At 44.7% G+C, this 19,148-nt stretch overlaps 1 protein-coding gene across 1 annotated transcript; it reads left to right on the top strand.

Moving 5' to 3' along the window:
• Positions 1–15,343: 15,343 nt before the first annotated feature.
• Positions 15,344–16,601, top strand: LOC309568251 (lysophosphatidic acid receptor 6-like). The gene has a single exon (XM_082273918.1). It carries the CDS (start codon positions 15,461–15,463, stop codon positions 16,532–16,534), a length of 1,074 nt encoding a protein of 357 aa, XP_082130044.1. The 5' UTR covers positions 15,344–15,460; the 3' UTR covers positions 16,535–16,601.
• Positions 16,602–19,148: the final 2,547 nt, after the last annotated feature.

Below are 19,148 nucleotides of genomic sequence, written 5' to 3'. Positions count from 1 at the left end.
GTTGGCAATCCTGGCATTCTAGGAATGTAACTTTTGAAACCATTAAATCTATGGGTTTAGTTTCTTTTTATGTATTACTGCTGTTTAGGGGCTCTGGGCTTCAGCAAAATGGCAGCCTCCTGCAAGTAAAAACAGGGCCAATGCTGGAGGCAATTTTACAACAGACACTAATTTGGAATGCGGAATATATGTTCAATGAACAGTATATATATATATATAACATAATTTTTTTGAAGTTATGGGTAAAGTTCCGCTTTGTCCTGGCTCAAAAATACAATTGTTCTCACTGTGGTTCCCACTGTTTCTTTCATTTGAAATTTGCTAAGTAACATGTGTGAGGGCATCTGCCCGTTATTGGGAAGAGAACTCTATTTTTGTTTAATTTTTTTCACTGGATTTTACCATTTTGTTTACACCGTTGTTTGATTTTGTGTATCAACCTTAGTAAACATTAGTACTTTTATATAAAAAGATAAAGGGCAGTGTTTAGTAACAGCAGCCAGGCAGTCCCGGTGTACACAAAGTGATATTTAATATTTATGTGCTTTCATTCAATAACTAATCTATCATGTTATCTACATATATCAGACTAAAGGAAAGTGGATGTTCTCTGGCTTTTGAGGAACTAAAGGTTCCAGCAGACTCCAGATGTTGCACACTTGAGTACCAATTCGATCCACATTATGAGAACCATGTCTCTCTGAACACTGTTGTTTCAAGGCTTAATCAGTAAATTTGAAACTTGCTTGGCACCACCTGCTGGAATTTACATGGTACTTCATTATCTAATATAAAAGTATTAGAAATAGGAATGAACTCAGGTATGTTCAGATCCTAGTCCCAACCCACCTGAGCTATCCCACCTGAAAGCTGTCACTGCATATCACCAGTCCAGGGACAAGGGCATGCCATGCCCCAGAGCTGCTTGTGTACAAGGAGTGTGTATTTGGGCGGGAAATGCATTGACCACTTATGATTGGCAGTGTGTAGTGACAGCTTCCTGGCAGGAAAGCTCAGGTAGGTTTGGACTAGGACCCGAACATGTAATTGGAAACCACTAAAACCATTACTGTCTAATTTGTATAGGGGGAAGCTGTCACACAGCTTAAAGGCATTGTGCACTTTCAAATGCTTTTGTTGTTTTAACTAGATATTCAGTATAAAGGTATTAGGTGCTCTTACTCATAATAGTTGATATAAAGGTACCTACATCCTAAGTTAATCAGGGAGCGATTGCAAGGAGGGGGGGGGGGGGTTGCAGAAGGATTTTTCCTGGTACCATCAAAAGCATTACAGCCAAATAAAATCTAGTTTCTTTATTACATATTAGTTGAATAGTGTACAAAAATAGACATAAAACCAATGAACTGTCCCTACTTATCCTTTTAGATTGCATTATCTAATACCAATTAATAAACTAACTAATAAACCAATTTCAGAGGCTCAACTGTACATTGGATATCAACCCAAAATTATGAATATATTAATATATATACAGATGGGGTATACAGTTAGCCACTGCTCGACATGTTTCACGGTTGACCTTCTTCTTCGGGTCAGTCCTAAAACAAAAAATATATATGACATAGTAATAATAAAAGTAAGTCGCGCTGAATTATTAAATATCACCCTTATGACCAGTGACAAATAGTGCTACATATATGATTCATAAATCGTGTATCAATAGTTCAATGATAAAAGAAACTTATATATTAAGAGCAGCAAGTCCAAAAAGTCCATGTATATATAATCCTTGAGTAAATATAAATCTGAGAGAAGACCACTGGCTGTACAAACTTCTTACTAGAATGTATATTGTAACGCTGAGCGCTCCGATCCCTGCTCCTGGACCGGAGCGCTCACGGCGTTTGTCCCAGATCCACTCACCTGTGCCCGCTCCGGCTCTCTCCTCCGCTCACGTGGTTCCCGGCACCATAGGGCGCGCGCGCCGGCTGTTTGAAATATAAAGGGCCAGTGCACCAGTAATTGGTGCCTGGTCCAAATCTCCCTTCCTGTTCTCTGTTTCCTGTTTCCTGTTCCATATATAAGTGACCTGCCCCTTCTTGCCCTTGCCGGATCTTTGTTGCCTTAGTGAAAGCGTTACCTGTGTTATCCTTTGCCTTTTGCCGTACCCTTTGCTAACGACTACCGCCTCTGAACCTGTGCTGCCTGCCCTGACCTTTGCTACGCCTGACTACGCCTCTGCCTGTCCCTTTTGTACTACGCCTATATCAGCAGTCGGTGAGGTTGAGCCGCTACCAGAGGACACGACCTGGTAGTTACCGCCGCAGCAAGCCCATCCCGCCTTGCGGCGGGCTCTGGTGAAAACCAGTAACTACTTAGAACCGATCCTCTGGTACGGTCCACGCCAATCCCTCACTGACACAGCGGATCCACTCCTTGCACCGCTCCTGCTACCAGTCCGGACTCTGACATATATCATCAAATGCCCAATTCAAACGGTGTATTTCTTTCACAGCGGGACCAATTGGGATGCTCCTTTGGACCAGGAAACTCAGCACACTCGGCCCAAATCCATGAAAAATAAAATGACAGATCCCATAGCATAATACTGTATAAAAATTTTAGATATGCACCCATGTGCAATTCCTCTAAAAAGGTGCTGACAAAGAAACCTCTACCAAATCCAGGCTGGTGCCAAGAGAATTTTCAGGCAAAAAGGGAGGAATGTATAAAGAGGAATTATAGACCATCTCCCATAAGCACAATCTGCTTACCAGATATATAAAGATACATGCAGGTGATAACATAAGGTGACCGACAGGATAACAGTCTGAATCAACCACACTTGAAAGAGCCACCACCGACACCAATGCCGCTTACCAGAAGCATTTAAAATGAACCAAAGATCAGTCATCCGATTCCAATGTTGATCCGATGCCAGGTAGCTCCAAAAGACTCCCCACATAGGTCCAATTATAAGTTATGTGGAAACAACAAAGGAATGCCCCATAGTGTAAAACCATCAAAACATTTTATTGTGAATAAAGAGAGCAACTTACACAAATAAAAGGATCAAGAGCGTCTGTATTAATGAGCCACCGGCCGGCCGACTCTTCCGCCCGTCCTCAACTCGTAGTGGTGACGTCAGCACGCTGCAACCGACGTACGTTTCGTCCAATCAGACGTTTTCAAGGTACCTCAAGGATTATATATACAGGGACTTTTTGGACTTGCTGCTCTTAATATACAAGTTTCTTTTATTATTGAACTATTGATACACAATTTATGAATCATATATGTAGCACTATTTGTCACTGGTCATAAGGGTGATATTTAATAATTCAGCGCGACTTACTTTTATTATTTCTATTTTGTGTTTGTCACACTTTAAGTTGCTGCTCGTTTTAGGAGCCTAGCGCGATTAATATCCTTTTTTTCCTATATATGATATAGTGATTTAGATAATGCAATCTAAAAGGATAAGTAGGGATAGTTCTGTATAAATTTTTAAATGGCTGTGATAGACAACAGTAACACTTACCCCGATCGTTAGCTACACTTGATGGATTGGACCACAAGTAGGCACCAAGTATTCTCCCCCAGGGGAGCAGGCAAAAGGAAACCACTGGGAACTATATGACTAGAATGGATTGATGTCAGACTATATCACTGAAGGTAAGTTAATGATATGGGCATTATCAGCCAGACCTTAAGATATGAAAAAGGACAATTAGTCTGTGGTCATAACACAGAACAAATTAGAATAGAAAATAAAAAAACAGGATAAAATAGAATAGAATAAAAAAAATAGAATAAAATAGACTTTTATTTCTTTTAAATTGATTTGAATTCAAATAAAACAAATTCTAAAAACGGATTAAACGAATTTATGCAAATAATGAATAGAAACAAAACACATTTCTCTTACGTCCTCTGACAGTCGCTACCCACTCATACAGTCTTCACTACTTGGTATTGGACTTATCCACAGGAGTAAGCTAGGCAGAATATTTTATTAAAAAAACATTCACAAAACCTTGTATAGACACACCTACAGGGGGCTGTCCCTCTGGTCCAATACCCCCAGCTTGCAGCATTCCCAATTCAGTTTGTCTTTTGCCTAGTTAGGAGTAGGCAGGCTTCCCTTGGCTGAGGCTGCAGTCTCAGCCTTTTCTTCTAATTTTTATTTCTGAAAAAGGGATTTTTCTTTATAATAATAGCTTTTTATTTGTTCCTGCGCTTAGTTAGTCAGACTTCGGAAGACTACAGCGTTTGCGGAGCTGGGAATGGCACTGGTTATCCTAGAGCCTTACGGAATCCCAGCCTGCCATCAAGCATTAGCAGGCTATGCGTACACCCAGGCCTCGCAAACGACCTGTCCCTGTCCTCAGGGACAAGCCTGTGAAGTGGCTACTTTGCTGGGATGTCTCAACTGCGGTACGCCGCATGTTGCTAGCGTCCTGTTCGGCTGACGGCACCCCCACCCAGAGTGGGAGGCTTCCTGTCACAGAGCGGTACCCCATGTTTCGCTGGACGGTGAGTACCATGCTACCCCTCTGTCTATGGCATTATCTGTCGGGGGGTGTATGTGGGGCCTCTGTTATGGGGATGGCAGTCTATGTGGAGTCTGTGATATCCCCCTCATGTCTGTCAGTATGGTTCCCATGTGTCCCTTCCCGGTCCCTGCAGGGGGCGCTATAGCGGTTCTGCCGCTGTGTGGGGGGGTTGCGGGGGTCCCTGAGTCCCTGTGATGCTTGTGCAACGTTTTGGGGGTACAGACATCCTTGTGGGGGCCGCAATCGGTGTAAAACTGCGGGCCGCCATTTCAGGTGTGGGCAGGCTGTTTGACCTCATTGTGAGGGCAGCAGCCATTTTCTGTAATGCCCCTCGGGCGCCATCTTTAGAGTGGGCAATGTGTTTCCTCAATGTGCTCAGCGGCCGTTTTCTCTGAGCCTCCCCAATAGACTTAAATTGGCAACCATTTTCTTGTGGCTCAGAACTATGTTCTGCCTCTAGTGGCGTGACATAATTTCCTTCTCCTGGCACACAGATCGAGCTGGCAGCGTGGGTACAGTATAGCCCACTTCGGGGGGATTTTTTGCTGTTTTTTCTGGCTTATATCTCTGCTGGCAGTTATTATTTTTCAGTGCTTAGTAGCACAGGCTAGTTATTTATTGCGGTGCATTGCGGTGGGAACCGCAGTTATCGATGATTTAAAGGGCCAGCGCCATTTAATTTCTAAGTGTTCTGATGGAGTTCCAGGACAGCAAATTCCCCCCAGCTCTGGTGGAGGGTTCAGGTACTCCTGAATCCTCTGCTATAGTCTCACTTACTGCTGCACTTACGACTTTAGCGTCCAAAGTGGATCTGTTGATGTCTGAGCGGGCTTCTAAGAAATGGCCCAGGCTTTCTCAGTCTTCTGATTCAGAGCCAGATATGGTTGCCACGGACAGTGTACCCCCTGAAGGGTCTCAGTCCTCTCAGTCGGATGGGGAGGAGGAGGAGGTGGAGGATTACCCCTCCGGGTCCGCAAGAGAACGTGCTGCAATGTCTGCGCTCATTAGCTCTGTTAAAGACACGCTACATTTATAAGATGAGCCCCACCTTCCGGGTAAGCGGTCTTCCTTTGGCACCCGCAAAGCCCAGAAGTCGGTTCAGGTGTTTCCCTGTCCCACTGAGTTTCACGAAACAGTGAATGAACAATGGCGCAATTTAAAGCGCAATTTTGTGGTGCCTAAGTGGTTTCAGTCCTGTTATCCCTTTGCGTCTCCGGTGGATTCGCGCTGGACTGTGGCTCCTAAGGTGGACCACACTGTGTCCAGGTTAAATAAAGCCACTATGATGCCCGCTGAGGATTCTCCAGTGTTTAAAGATCCGGCGGATAGGCGGGTGGAGTCTCTTACCCGCCAATCCTATCTGGTGGCAGGTTCCTTGATGAAACCCGTGTTCGCCTCAGTAATGGTCTCTCAGGCTGTGGTGGAGTGGACTAAGGTGCTAAGACGCACCCTTGTGGCTGATTCCGCCCCTCCTGCTACTCTGGAGATGGTGGACCAAATTATTCAGGCTGTTTTATACCTGTGCGACGTGGCCTTGGATTAGTCCCCTTTAGTCTCACGCTTATCTGCAGTCGCAGTGACGATCTGTCGCATCGTGTGGTTGAAAAGCTGGTCGGCCGACCAGTCTTCCAAGAAGACGGTGTCTGACATCCCTTATGCAGGGAATCGCCTTTTTGGGGACTCCCTGGACGAATTGGTGAAGGGGGTCACTGAGGGTAAAAGCACGCTGCTGCCCCAGGTGTCCAGGGGCAAGTCTTTCCACGGTAAGCGGGGCCCTTCCTTTAAACCTAACCAGGGGTCCTTTCGTGCCTTTGAGGCACAAGACAAGGGCAAATCCTTCAAGGCCTCTGGTGGTCAGAAGAAGCCTTGGGCGGGAAAATCAAAAGCTGCCCACTCTGGTACGGCAGCCCAGCCTGCCTCGACCTGAAGGGGCGCCCTCACCCGTCTCAGGGGTGGGGGGATGTCTGCGCTGTTTTCCCAAGCCCTGGCTGGCCAAGGTTCAGGACAGATGGGTTCAGGAACTCATTCGGTCGGGGTACAAGATCGAATTTCGATCACTCCCAATAGACAGATTCTTTCCCTCAAATCTTAATTTGACCCCAGATCGTTTCCAAGATCTCCAACGGGCGGTTCAAGATTTTCTCGCCCAGGGGGTGATCGTCCCGGTGCCACATAAGGACAAGTTTCGGGGTTTTTACTTGAACCTGTTCACGGTGCCCAGGAAGGAGGGCAAGGTGCGTCCAATTCTGGACTTAAAGTTTCTGAACCGCTTCGTGCGGGTTCAAAAATTCCGCATGGAGTCCCTCCGATCGGTGGTGGCCTCCCTGAGTCCGGGAGATTTACTGGCTTCCATCGACCTCAAGGATGCGTATTTACACATCCCCATATACGAAGGTCATCAGAGGTACCTCCGATTCGCACTCACGGAGGAGCACTATCAGTTCGTGGCGTTGCCTTTTCGGTCTCACTTCGGCTCCAAGGGTGTTTACCAAAGTGTTGGCTCCTGTCCTGGCCCTGTTGCGGGCGCAGGGGATTGAAATCCTTTGGTATCTGGACGATCTCCTATTAAGGTCGAGTTCCAGCGCGATCTGTCAACCACGGTTCAGATGCTTCAGGAGTTCATGTGGACCATCAATTTTCAGAAGTCAAAATTGTCTCCTTCTGTTCGCCTCCCTTACCTGGGGATGGTTCTAGATTCCGCCCAGGCAAAAGTCTTCCTGCCGGAGGACAAACTCCGGACTCTGCAGAACGAGGTCAGGTCCCTCAGGGACGACGAGTCCTCATCGCTCAGGACCTGCATGCGGTCCCTGGGATTGATGGTGTCGGCCTTCGAGGCGATACCATTTGCACAGTTCCACACATGATCTCTGCAAGCTGAGATTCTGGCCAGGTGGGACAGACGTCCTCATTCCTTGAAAAGGAGGATCTCTTTGAGCCACCAAGTCAGAGCGGATCTTCTGTGGTGGCTCCAGTCTCCGGCTCTGACGGAAGGGAAATCCTTCCGGCCGTTGTCATGGATGGTGGTCACCACGGACGCCAGCCTGTCGGGCTGGGGTGGCGTTCTGGGCAATTTGTCTGCCCATGGCACTTAGTCGGGGGTGGAAGCCTCCCTGTCAATCAATATCTTGGAACTGCGAGCGATCAGACTATGTTTGCCCTGTTGGTCGGATCATCTTCGGGGCCGCCCTGTGCGTGTGCAGATGGACAATGCAACTGCGGTGGCATACGTAAATCACCAAGGGGGCACCAGGAGTGCTGGGGCAGCCAAGGAAGTGGCCAAGATTCTGTCTTGGGCCGAGACGCAGGTCCCGGCGATTTCAGCGGTTCACATTCCAGGTGTGGAGAACTGGCAGGCCGACTATCTGAGCCGTCAGACCCTGGACCAGAGGGAATGGTCCCTACACCCGGAGGTGTTTCAGATGCTGTGTGCGCGGTGGGGATCCCCGGATTTGGATCTGTTCGCATCACGGCTAAACAACAAGGTGGGAAGGTTCATGGCAAGAACGCGCGACCCTCTGGCAGATGCCTCGTACGCATTGGTAGTGCCTTGGAATCGGTATCGCCTAATTTATGCCTTCCCCCTGATTCAATTGCTGTCCAAGGGATTGGGAGTCTAATGAAAGGATCCATTTTATTGCACACTGACACAAGACGGCTCTGTCCATCGCAAGCCCCTGCATGCAAACAACTCCTCTTCTACGTGACCGGACCGACTCCCGGAGCCCCCACACACCCTGAGACATCACATGTTATCCTGATCACACACAGGAGTGCAGAACAAAAAGCCTTCTTCTGTCTGCTCTCTCCCATCCCTCTCTCTCCCATCCCTCTCTCTCTCTCATCCCTCTCTCTCTCATCCCTCTCTCTCCCATCCCTCTCTCTCTCTCCCATCCCTCTCTCTCTCTCTCTCCCATCCCTCTCTCTCTCCTTCCTCTCTCTCCCATCCCTCTCTCTCTCATTCCTCTCTCTCCCATCCCTCTCTCTCTCCCATCCCTCTCTCTCCCATCCCTCTCTCTCTCATCCCTCTCTCTCTCTCATCCCTCTCTCTCTCTCATCCCTCTCTCTCTCATCCCTCTCGCTCTCATCCCTCTCGCTCTCATCCCTCTCGCTCTCATCCCTCTCGCTCTCATCCCTCTCGCTCTCTCATCTCTCTCTCTCTCCCCATCCCTCTCTCTCTCTCATCCCTCTCTCTCTCCCATCCCTCTCTCTCTCCCATCCCTCTCTCTCTCCCATCCCTCTCTCTCTCCCATCCCTCTCTCTCTCATCCCTCTCTCTCTCATCCCTCTCTCTCTCATCCCTCTCTCTCTCTCATCCCTCTCTCTCATCCCTCTCTCATCCCCCTCTCTCTCTCTCTCTCATCCCTCTCTCTCCCATCCCTCTCTCTCTCCCATCCCTCTCTCTCTCCCTCACCCCTCTCTCTCTCCCTCACCCCTCTCTCTCTCCCTCATCCCTCTCTCCCATCCCTCTCTCTCTCCCATCCCTCTATCTCCCATCCCTCTCTCTCTCCCATCCCTCTCTCTTCCCTCTCTCTCTCTCGTCCCTCTCTCTCTCTCGTCCCTCTCTCTCTCTCGTCCCTCTCTCTCTCTCTCGTCCCTCTCTCTCTCGTCCCAGGTATAGGAACTTAGTGACAATCACTATACAGAGGGAGCTTATGTTGCAGTACATGTCCTGGCGTGATATGATCCATTGACAAAGCTGGACTGGCCATGGGTGAATTGCCATCAGTTCATTGTACACTGTGCAGTGCAATGTATTATAAAATTTAATTGCTTGAATTATTTTCCCATTATGGGCATGAGTGGGGCCTCATGTCTAAGTTTTGCCTAAGGCCTCACAAAGCCTAGAGCCGCCTCTGCCCACAGCAATACCAGCCAGCAGTACCCACAACAGTACCAGCCTGAGCCAGCAGTACCCACAGCAGTCCCTGCCTGAGCCAGCAGTACCAGCCAGCAGTACTAGCCAGTAGTACCAGCCTGAGCCAGCAGTACCAGCCAGCAGTACCACCAGCAGTACCCACAGCAGTACCAGCCAGCAGTATCTACAGCAAAGTACCAGCCTGAGTCAGCAGTACCCACAATAGTACCAGCCTGAGCCAGCAGTACCAGGCAGCAGTACCCACCAGCAGTACCCATCAGCAGTTCTTTTTCAAAATTTACCACCACAAAGTCGACTGCGCTCCAGACTGACCAACGCAAACCTGGAAAACCAGTTGCGAGTAGCAACATCATCAATACCAGCTAACATCACACACCTCACCAAAGAGAAACAGTTGCAGCCATCACATTAGGGGTGAGTTAAATAAATGTTTGACCAAATATAACACATTTTTAATTTGATAATTTTGTATGGCCCCCGAGGGTTTTATAAATACCCAAATGGCCCTTGGCAGAAAAAAGATTCCCCACCCCTGGACTAAAGTCTGGTACACACGAGCAGATTATTGGACTAATTTTTGTCAGTTTTTTGTTGCATGCTAATCTCATATGGAAAGTGAAGAGGTTACTTTCATATGAAAATTCTCGTATGACAGAATTCAACTTCAGAAGTGATGTCATGTTGAATGGTTATGTATGTGTTCTTTGCTTTTTCGAGCATGCGTAGTCTTGCTCTTATGATCGGCTGAAAACTACTAATTAAATGAAAATCAAACATTGTGTTCACTTACAATAAAAATTTTATAGCCTGCACACCCAGTCTTTGTCGTTCCAAAATTTGTAATCGGCTGTCGAAAGCACTATACTAACAATATGAAAATTGTCAGATCGTTTGTCAGACGAGATTCTACTTTCGATTTTTTAACCACTTAAGCCCCCGGAAGATTTTACCCCCTTCCTGACCAGGGCCTATTTTGCGATTCGGCACTGCGTGACTTTACCGGACAATTGCGTGGTCGTTTTTTCCCCACAAACAGAGCTTTCTTTTGGTGGTATTTGATCACCTGTGCGATTTTTACTTTTTGCGCTATAAACAAAAAAAGAGCGTAAATTCAGAAAAAATAACAATATTTTTCACATTTTTTTATATGAAATTCCCCCCCAAAAAAATTTAAAAATTAAAATTTTTTAACATTTTTGGCCAATTTGTTTTCTGCTACATATGTTTGGTAAAAAAAATCGCAATAAGCGTATTTTGATTGGTTTGCGCAAAAGTTATTGCGTTTACTAACTAAGGGAAAGATTTCTGTCATTTTTGGTGTTTTTTTTTTTTTTTTTAACGAGTAATGGCGGCGATCTGCGATTTTTTTTTTTTTTTTTTTTTGTGGGACTGCGACATTGCGGCGGACAGATCGGACCCTTGACTGACATTTTTGACACTTTTGGGCTATACATATGCACTGTTACTGTAAAAATTACAGGGAAGGGGTTAACTTTATTGGAGAGCCAGGGGTTAAATGTGTCCCTAGGGGTGTGCTTCTTACTGGCTTTTCATGTAACCACAGAGACATACGATCCTAAATAGCAGGATCGTATGATCTCTGCAGTTACACCAGGGAGAATGACAGACGGCTTTGTTTACATCAGCCGCCTGCCTTTCTCCCTCTGCAGCGGACGATCGCGAGTGACCGGCGGACATCCGAGCCGCCGGTCACTCGCGCTGGAATGTCCGAGAACGAGCGGGGGCGCCCCCTATTGGCTCGCGGGCGAGTAATGTATATATACGTCACTTTGCCCAGGAGGGGCTTACCGCCGCCGTATATAGTCGTGCGGCGGTCGGCAAGGGGTTAATTGTGTGTACGGGCCTTTAGACCTGCAGTATGTAATCATTTTTAGGTTTACATACAAGTTCGCATTTGATTGTGACACTGAGATAAGGGGGTGTATTGCAGCTTACCAGTACACATGTGGTTGCTGGATTCGTTTTCAATTTTTAGGTTAGGAGCCTTTTCAGCAAAAACACAAAATATCTGTTGATCCTGCCATACATGATTGAAGTCCAGCCTATCCATAGACACACTGAAACAGCATAGCCACCCAGGGACAAAAAGTGGTATTCGCATGATTGCCGGGTGGAAAAAAAGAGAAGGACACTTGAAAAAGGTAAACCAATGCAACCACCTCATCCACAGACTGGTAAGCTGCAATATATTATGTATTTTTGGGAGTTTAGATGTGCTTTAATCTTTCTATTTAGCTTTAACTAGTCCCTGTTTTTCTGCCTTTTAGCAGGTAAAGGCCCTCTCCAATTTCCAGCAAGTAAATATCGTTTTTAAGGGTAGGTTATAGAAACATGAAGCCTGATATTGCTGAAACCTTTCTGAAAATGCTAGTTGCCTGGCTGTCATTCTAAACTGCACAGAGTATGCAGCAAGTTAAATCTGAATGACATTGGAACGCCTATCTACTTACCTATGTTAGCTCAGTGACTCAGAATGTATTGAATCTATTAGGTCAGCATTAACCAAGTGATAAACATTTGGAAAGAGAATAGTATTGCCCCTGTATTTCTCTCACTGGTTTTCTGCAATTATGAGCTGCAGCAGTTCCTGTGCTGAATATTGCAAGTTACATCTGAGCAGGGGATACTTAAATAGCTTTCTGTGTGGTATTTCAAATCCCTGTCTAGTTTTGTTTTTGTTGTTTGTGGCCTATCAGGGAGATTTCCTTTCACTTCCTGTTTCAGAAGTGCAACGGGAAGTAAGAGATATTCTTTCCAAGACAAGCAGAAATCTTCTTTTAGCTGCCACCAGATGAGCTTTATTTGCCCCACCTACTGGTTTTTTTTTTTTGGGGTGGGTTTTCCAATCACTTTCTGTACTGCAGACAATGGTCACCAACACTAAGGCTAAAGGCCCGTACACACGTACCGATCGTCGGCATACAAACGTCGGCGGACGAAAGATCTGCCGATTGTACGCGTGTTAGTATGGTGCCTCCGACAGATGTCTGCGCACAATCCGCGGACAAAAGTCTTTCGTGCAAACATGAAAATTTTTGTCTGCGGACACCAGAACGGACGATTGTTCGCCTGTCGGTACAGAATTCGGCCGACAGACCGCAGATTTGCAAGACTGGGCATGCTCAGAAAATTAAAAACACAGGGAAAGTTAACCATTACATGACATCACTTCTGCAGTCAGCTGAAGTCTGCAGACAAAATTCTTGTGCTGTCCTTGTGCTGTCTTTGCACTTTTCAACAGACACCGACATCCCGGGGAGAAAAGACGAACATTTGTATGCCGACGATCGGTACGTGTGTACGGGGCTTTACTTTCATAGTTGCTCATTCTCTGAAAAGTGATCCGTCATAGATCCCTTTTCAGAGTGTAACTAGGCAGCTGCTGTCAGGCACTCAGGAAACGATTTTCCACTGCATGAATGCCTTTTTTTTTCTTTGTTTTTTTTTTTTTTTATTTTGAATTTATTTTTGCTTAACAGCACTGTTCAAGGGGACTAATGTGCTGCAACCCCAAGGAAGGTGTTTAGCTCACGCTTGTGGCATGGCCCTTTTGATTTGAATGGTTGAGTCTGACAAGTGGTGCTGCCTGCTAACCAGAAATGCCATGTGAAAATGCAAAGCAGTACAGTCACTGCATGTGAACAGTCCCCTTTAGGAGGGCAGTTGGGGGTGATAAAACAGCAGCTCAACTACTTGTTTTTAACTCCCCTCTTGCTCTTTCGCCTATGTGACAGTGGCTTCATAGTTAAGTTAAAATTGTATTAAACGCATAAAGAAATGTTTAATATATTGCAGCTTACCATTTCTTAGATGGGACGGCTGCATTCATTTTATTGTAATATGACGGGCAAGTGGAAGCCCTGTTACTCTGGGAGGACATCATATGACATCTTTCCAGAATCAAACCTTGCACGTGCCCCACGGGCCGAGCTCCGATTTGATCTGTCACCTGCTGTGTCAACCGGACACAGCCAATGACAGATCACTGTACCAGCCTGCTGCTGATACCATGTGATCACTGTGGCCAGTTACAGCAGATCACATGACCGCTATATCATCAGTTGTTTTATTGTGATGAACTCTGTGATTGGTCACAGTAATCACATGGTACAGACAAGAGCTGTGGCCAATCACAGCTAATCACAATAGTAACCACTGAATGAATAGTTTTCTTTCAGAAAATAATGGTTCCTTATAACTGTAAAATTCAGTTATAGGGAAGCATAGTGTGTAAAAATAAAAAAAATCTTGATCACCTCCCTAGAGTATAACAGTGTTACTATGGTAACACGGTATTGCTCTGGTTATCAATTGCACTGGACTGCATTGGTGACAGTATGTAAAAAATATGAAAAAAAAATTTAAACTTTCCTGATTTTCGAAAAAAAACTGTGCCAAAAATGACAACTTCCATGCCTCTTATTAAATACCTTGAACTGTCTACTTTCCAAAAAGGGGTAATTTGAGGGTATTTGTACGGTTTTGGCATTTTCGGCTTCATGACATGAGAATGGCTGTCAGTACATCGGAATTGATTGATTTTCAGATATATACCATAGTTTGTGGACTCTTTAACTTTCCTACAGACTAAGGGCTCTTTCACACGGGCGATCCGATCAGATCCGCCTGTCAGTTTTTTAGGCAGATCTGATCGGATCCTCCATGCAGCTCTATGGGGCAGCGGATGTCAGCGGAGACGCCTCCGCTGACACCCGCTGCCATCCGTATCCGATCCTGTCCGTGAAATCTGGACGGATGGAAACCCTATTCTTCCATCTGTTCAGGGATCGGATGAGAGTGGACAGACGGTCCGCTCTCATCCGATCCCCCATAGAGAGCAGCGGGAGCTGTGACACCTCCCTCTCCGCACTGCAAGCAGAGACGGAGCTGTCATCCGCCGGCTCAGCGGAGATCGGCGGATCGATCCCCGCTGAGCAGCACGGATCCGCCTACGGAGGCGGACCGTGTGAAAGAGCCCTAAATATTATACAGTGATAGTGGTTATTTTCACCAAAGAAATGTAGCAGTATACATTTTGGCCTAAATTTATGAAAAAAGATTATTTACTTGCAAAGTGTTATAACAGAAATGAAGAAAAACTTGTTTTTTTTTTTCCCAATGTTGTATATTTTTTGTTTATTTAGCAAAGAAAAAAAAAAAACAGCAGCGATTAAATACCCCTGAGGCTACGTTCACATCTTGGCCTTTTTGGGGGCGTTTTTACAAATCCTATTCATTTCAATGGCCCCTGTTCTCATCTGAGCGTTCTGACGTTTTAAGCAAAACACCAGACGCTCAAAAAAGTACATTAGCTTCTTTTTGGGCAGATTACAGGCGTTTTTATTTTTTTCCATTGGTCACTTGTCAAACCTAAAAACGCCTGCACAACGCCTTAAAAACGCCTGTAAAATAGCAACGCCTAGATGTGAACGTAGCCTGAAAGAAAGCTCTATTTGTGTGAAAAAATTATATGGGTACAATGTTACATGACTGTGCAGTTGTGTGAAAGTGCTGAAAGCTAAAAATTGGCCTGGGCAGGAAGGGGGTAGAAGTGTCTGGTATTAAAGTGGTTAATATCGCTTTAACTCCCTATGGGGGGGGGGGGGGGAGGGGAAGACACAACAGAAACCGGTCACATTCTATTCAAAACCAAAAGATAAAGTTTTGGCTTTGCATTTAAACATTTCTGATTATTGTGTTTGCCAGAAATCGAAACATAAGTCTAATGTGATGTATGGCAAAATGTTACTTTGTCACGTGAGATATTCAGAAGTGTTAAATTTTTTTCTTTCACATTTGTTCCTGTCAGGCTTGTGGAGTTTTTAATTTCTCAGTGCAGTTTTTGCAGACCTTTGACTTCCTGTGGTTACTTGTGCTACACACTGCTTTAATAGAGGTTGTTAGTCTTGAACTGACACAGAGGAGCGTGCACGGCTGCTTTAGGTTGAGATGTGCTGTTTGCTGCAGCTGCATCCTTAGCAGAGTTTATCGACTTTGCAGCACCAGGCACCACTTAAGGTTCTCCTGCCTTGTCCTATGTTGAGATGGATGAGAATCAATTTGTGGAAGGAGCCAGCCACAATGTTTGCAGCCTTCAGGCTGATTTTCAGTATGGGTTTTTTACAGTTACATACAGCCTGGTATTTATATTGGGCTTACCGGGCAATATCTTTGCTTTGTACTTCCTGAGTCGGAGTCTGCAAAGGGCACGAAGCTCTAACGTCTATTTTGTTAACCTGTCTGCAGTAGACTTTGTATTTCTATGCCTACTACCTTTTCGGATTTATTACCACAACGCTGGAAACAACTGGGTGTTAGGTGACATAGCTTGCCGAATTATGGGCACTCTTTTCTATGCCAACATCTACTTGAGCATTGGCTTCTTCACTTGTATATGCCTGGACAGGTATCTTGCAGTTGTTCACCCAGTGATATTCCTAAGACTCAAATCTAGTTGCTATCCGTTAGTACTGACCATTATCATCTGGATAGTCTGCAGTGCCATTGTACTGCCATTAATATTGGGAGGTCCGCTGGACAATGTGCTGGAAAACAGCACACGGACTTCTTGTTTTGAAGGCTTCTCCCCAACACTTTGGCAGAACCGGCTTGTTTCCTACAATGTCTGTGCCTTGATCTTTGGATTTCTGGTACCTTTTACAGTTATCGGAGTGGTCTTCCCAGTGATGGCACGAAAAGTGTGCCAAATCAGATCAAGCATTCATCGAAAAGTGGCCATGAGGATCATAGGATACGTTTTTGTCACTTCTCTGCTTTGCTTCCTGCCCTACCATGTCACCCATCTCCTGCATTTCCTCATGAGAATGGACATCATTAGGACTTGTGCTGCCAGCCAAAATATCTATAAGGTACGAAGAATCACTTTGGCCTTAGTAAGCCTCAACAGCTGCTTGAACCCTGTTCTCTACTTAATTCCATACTTAAGCCGTAGAGTTCATTTGCCAACCCTACCTGTTGCTAGAAAGGAATATGTCCTTAATGATGTGACTGCCAAGCACAAAACTCCCCCTGTGGTCTCTTCACCCACTCGTTTTCCAAACCACAAGCAGTCTAGTGTCACTATCTTGGATGCAAAGGTCGAGTGGTCAGTACTGTAAACTTGCAATTCAATTCCAACATTATGCCTTTCAGACTGGACTTACTGGGACTAAGAGCACTTGTGTTGATGTGTTTGTCTATATGTTTTTGTTTAAGCCCATTATTAATGAAGAAACAATATATTGTTCTTTTGTGTTTTTATTTATTTGTTATGGTCTATATCACACTCTGTTGATTTCCTTTCATATTTTGTCCTGTTCTTTTAAAGTTGTTGTAAACTTTAATCTTTGTCTTGTACCTATAGGTAAACCTGTAATAAGGCATACCTATAGGTACTGTAAATATCTCTTAAACATGCACCATTTAGGAGATATTTACTATATATGAAGCCGATGACGTCATTGAAGCATGCACTCTGAAAGAATGGCTACCTGAGCCATTCCTTCATAAATGGCGGCTTCCCTCCGCATGCGCAGGAGTGACGTTATTCACGGACCAGAAGAAGACGGGTGAAGATGGAATGCTTTGTTTTCAGGTAAGTTTCACATATGAGATACATACTAGCACATTATGCCATTACCTTGTAGTTCTGGGGGAAAAAAGGCACCCAGCGGTTTACAAAAGCTTTTAATTATCTGTGATACTTTTACCTTTGTTATGTTATTTAATAGGGCAAAGTGCAATTGCCCTTGGCATCCAAGAAAAATTAATCTTTCACTGATGTGGCTACAGTATATGGAATGTAATTTGGTTTTAATGGAATGCAGCACTTTGCAAATCACCATTGCTCGTTGCAGTTAATAATTGTGATTAGAGACTTTGAAGTTGATTAACTAAAATTTTAAAGTGCAAAATTTGGTGAAGCTGGGCATGGTAGCAAATCGGCTTCTGATTTCATTTGTTCAATTATGCTTTGACCAAATAATCTGGAAGCTGATTAGTTACTATGCAGAGTTGCACCAGCTTTAGCATTCTCCAGTTTTAGTAAATCAACCCCCTTGTTTTATTACATTCATATACACACATTGTGGACCTCAGTCAACTGTTCTTTTATTAAGTCAAAGCTAAACACAACCTCTGCAAGAAATACACCTAATATAGAACTGTAAACAGGTTTAAATATAAAAGTATATAAAAATTATTAACAAGCATTAAATGAGCTTTAAAATAAACTATCATTGACCTATTTAGCTGCAGACACTGTGCAGTAATTCATGCCCAAAGTTTAGAGAGATTTTTGCAGTTTAACTCCTATTCTTTCTGTCAAATGCTGCTTATAACCCTCACAATACAGTGGTTTGTGCTGGCAGAGCTGAGTAACATCCATACCCTCGTATTTTTTACTTTTGGATATAGCTGGATAGAAGAAAATTTTCTGCTCTGTGTTTTTCCTTTACTTCCTGTCCCTTTGACAGGAGAGTGGTTGTCACCAAGACAAGAAGGCACAGACACAATAAAAACAATGCCAGAATGCAAATCAAACTCAAATCCCCTAAAGTTGGGATTTTGGTAAAGCCCCTGTTGGGAGATTTCTGATTACTTCCTGCCTTGATAGGATATGAAGGTACATCCCCCCAACAGAGACACAGTAATAAACACCTGCCCAAGAGTCCGTTATCGCTCGGTTAAAGACTAAATGAACATTTTTTTTGTCTGGAGTTGGGCTTCAAGAGTTCTAGAAATACAAATTGTATTTATTGTGTTCCCCATTCCTGCAGAGCTCATGCAAACAGGGCTTTATGTAATTGAACCTGGGTACCCAGACTATTTCATGCAACTATATATAAGAATTACACTCTGCAGTATAGGAACCTATGGGGTTTTAGTGCTTCAGCCTACATAACAGCCACATTTTGTCTAGTACCTCCTGCCATGTTTTATCTGATTTCAGAATGATTTTACAAATAGTGGTCTACATATGCACAATTATTTTCTGCCATATGTATATTTTGTTAATCTAAAATATTCATTTTTTTTTTAACCAAAAGGTCAAACTGTTGTGGGCAGGCATGCCCCCTGAACTTGTAAAATGTCCACCTAGGCGTGTCAAGCTCAAATAAAACAGGAAGCCCAATGAGAGATAATTTCCCTTATTTGAATGTTTAACCCATGACAGTCAGAATCCAGTGAGTAGTTTACATGAGACACATGAGTAATGAGTAAGTTGAAGGATGTGCTGTGTAAAAACCTTTATTTATTTTCTATATTGCCCATCATGTTCAAACTTCTAGGCAGGTTTCCGTTTGACTGGGGGCAGTTTAAAAACATTAGTCTACATGGTTAGTCTGGCTGAAGAAAGACACAAGTCCATCTAGTTCAACCAACAGAGAAAAAAAAAAATTATAAATACATACCGTATATACTCGAGTATAAGCTGACTTTTTCAGCATGTTTTTATATGCTGAAAAAGCCCCCCTCGGCTTATACTCGAGTCCCAGTCTTACTTACCTTTTCCCCGGTCATAAAGCCCGTACACGTTCGGCTATTCCCGGGCAGACGGCACATGCGCGGTGATGTGTTGGCGCCGGGCGGCATCATTTTTAAATGTAAGGCACCTCTTTAAAAAAGGTAAGTGAGACTCCTCCGCAGCCCCTGCATCTCCTCAGGAAATGCAGTGCTGCAGTCATGGTACAGGAGATTAACTTGTACCATGCCCGCAGCACTGCATCTCCT

This window comes from Pelophylax lessonae (assembly GCF_965119305.1).
Source record: "Pelophylax lessonae genome assembly, chromosome: 12".
NCBI lineage: Eukaryota > Metazoa > Chordata > Amphibia > Anura > Ranidae > Pelophylax > Pelophylax lessonae.
Note: the sequence above shows the minus strand (reverse complement) of the source record. Positions and strands in the feature narration are given on the sequence as shown.